This window comes from Eucyclogobius newberryi, unplaced genomic scaffold (genome assembly GCF_026437365.1).
Source record: "Eucyclogobius newberryi isolate DKJ021-1_F unplaced genomic scaffold, fEucNew1.0.hap1 SCAF_8, whole genome shotgun sequence".
In the NCBI taxonomy this organism is placed as follows: Eukaryota; Metazoa; Chordata; class Actinopteri; order Gobiiformes; family Gobiidae; genus Eucyclogobius; species Eucyclogobius newberryi.
The window spans coordinates 38,961,328-38,963,827 of NW_027316500.1; the positions used below are offsets into that span (position 1 = coordinate 38,961,328).

The window sequence follows — 2,500 nt, forward strand, 5'->3', positions numbered from 1 at the left end:
AGGTTGAAGCTGAAAAGACAACATTTTTTTAGACTCTCTCTGGAACCAACGTTCTGTCACTCACATCCTCCATGTCACACATGTGTGTGTCCTATTGGCTCAGAGTGGTGATGTCACACATGTGTGTGTCCTATTGGCTCAGAGCGGTGATGTCACACATGTGTGTGTCCTATTGGCTCAGAGTGGTGATGTCACACATGTGTGTGTCCTATTGGCTCAGAGCGGTGATGTCACACATGTGTGTGTCCTATTGGCTCAGAGCGGTGATGTCACACATGTGTGTGTCCTATTGGCTCAGAGCGGTGATGTCACACATGTGTGTGTCCTATTGGCTCAGAGCGGTGATGTCACACATGTGTGTGTCCTATTGGCTCAGAGCGGTGATGTCACACATGTGTGTGTCCTATTGGCTCAGAGCGGTGATGTCACACATGTGTGTGTCCTATTGGCTCAGAGCGGTGATGTCACACATGTGTGTGTCCTATTGGCTCAGAGCGGTGATGTCACACATGTGTGTGTCCTATTGGCTCAGAGCGGTGATGTCACACATGTGTGTGTCCTATTGGCTCAGAGCGGTGATGTCACACATGTGCGTGTCCTATTGGCTCAGAGCGATGATGTCACACATGTGTGTGTCCTATTGGCTCAGAGCGGTGATGTCACACATGTGTGTGTCCTATTGGCTCAGAGCGGTGATGTCACACATGTGTGTGTCCTATTGGCTCAGAGCGGTGATGTCACACACGTGTGTGTCCCATTGGCTCAGAGTGGTGATGTCACATGTGTCCACAGACTGGGTGCGGCTGGTCTCGGGGTCCGGCCTGTGCTCAGGATCAGTGCAGATCTGGGATCAGTCCTGGACCTGGCTCTGTGAAGAGGCCTTGGACCTTCAGGGTGCAGAGGTGCTGTGCAGGGAGCTGGGCTGTGGGGCTCCTTCTCTCCTCCAGGGGGCGGTCTCTCCTCTGGGACTGCAGACGTTCTTCTGTGAGGGACATGAGTCTGCTCTGAGGGACTGTCCCTGCTCCAGCTCAAGGACCTGCTCCTCTGGAGCCGCTGTCAACCTCACCTGCTCAGGTAAAGGGGCGGGGCTTCACCTGCTCAGGCAAAAGGGCAGGGCTTAAGCTGCTCAGGTAAAGGGGTGGGGCTTCTACTGCTCAGATAAAGCGGCGGGGCTTCACCTGCTCAGGTAAAGGGGCGGGGCTCACTCTGTCTCTTGTCTGTTCAGAGCCGCTCAGGCTGGTGGGAGGAGCCAGTCGCTGTGCTGGGATTGTGGAGGTGAAACACAGAGGAGAATGGAGACGAGTGGAGGTCTATGACCGCTTGGACCGCTGGGACCTGGGGGCCACAGCTGCTGTGTGTCGAGAGCTGGACTGTGGCTCTGCTGTTTCTGGAGGAGAAAGAGATGGTTTTCCACAGAGTCGTGTGTGGGAGATCACGTCTGACTGTGTGAATAAGTCTACAGTGAGAGAGTGTGTCGTCAGCAGAGACTCTTCTTCTTCTTCTTGGGCTCTGGAGGTGGTGTGTTCAGGTAAAAGTCTGGTCTTAAATCCTCAGGTTGAATCTCTCAGATGTTCCTCACAGACTCCTCCTCTCTGTTATTGGTAATTGCTTCTTGGGGCGTATTATTCAATGTAAATCAATTACATTCGTTTTGTTGAGAAAATAATCTTTCAAATGATGTATAACTTGCTGGTATTGACAACGAAAATAAGAGTGATGATGTAATAGAACTTCTATAGTCTAGTTTTGGCCCGCGGGCCGGTGGGCGGGCCGGTGGATGGGCCGGTGGACGGGCCGGTGGGCGGGCCGGTGGATGGGCCGGTGGGCGGGCCGGTGGACGGGCCGGTGGGCGGGCCGGTGGATGGGCCGGTGGGCGGGCCGGTGGACGGGCCGGTGGGCGGGCCGGTGGGCGGGCCGGTGGATGGGCCGGTGGGCATGAACAGGTGAACTTCATCTGATCATTGACCAAGAGAAATGAATGAACCTTCAGTGAGCCTCACGTTCTTCCTCTCTCGCTCCTTCGACCTTCACCTCACACATTTGACCTTTATTTACTTTGGAGTGAAACATTTGTGTCGACAGGAAAAGAGAACACTGCACCCAGAATGTGACCTCTGACCCTGGACTCGGGCCTCAGTCAAGAATTAAACCTCTTCATCCTCTCTCTCTACAGACTTACTGAATCGTCCAATCATCTCCCTGTCTGTGTTAGACGGGGCCTCAGAGGCCCTGCCGCAGGGGGTCCGGGTGAAGCCGGGGTCAAAGTTCAGGGTCAAATGCTCTGTGGAGCCACAGTTCCCAGGGGGCTCCTTCCAGCTCCTCCCTCCCACTGTGAACCTCACTCAGAACCACACCCTGCCCGCTGTCAATCACTCTGCACACTTCCTGTTCTCTGACACTGGCCCCGCCCACAAAGGAAACTACACCTGTGTTTACCACCTGCAGGTGTTCAACCACGCCTTCTCCTCTCAGAGCCACGCCCTCCAGCTCTATGTGGGAG

General features: G+C 54.7%; 1 protein-coding gene across 1 annotated transcript in view; it reads left to right on the top strand.

The window, feature by feature from the left end:
- LOC140350842 (CD5 antigen-like) overlaps nucleotides 1-2,500 on the top strand; it is a 17,107-nt gene that overhangs the window by 11,766 nt on the left and 2,841 nt on the right. The window contains exons 3-5 of the mRNA XM_072436355.1: nucleotides 793-1,074; nucleotides 1,226-1,528; nucleotides 2,174-2,500. Coding sequence (XP_072292456.1) covers nucleotides 793-1,074; nucleotides 1,226-1,528; nucleotides 2,174-2,500 — 912 coding nt within the window. The remainder of the gene's footprint in view (nucleotides 1-792; nucleotides 1,075-1,225; nucleotides 1,529-2,173) is intronic.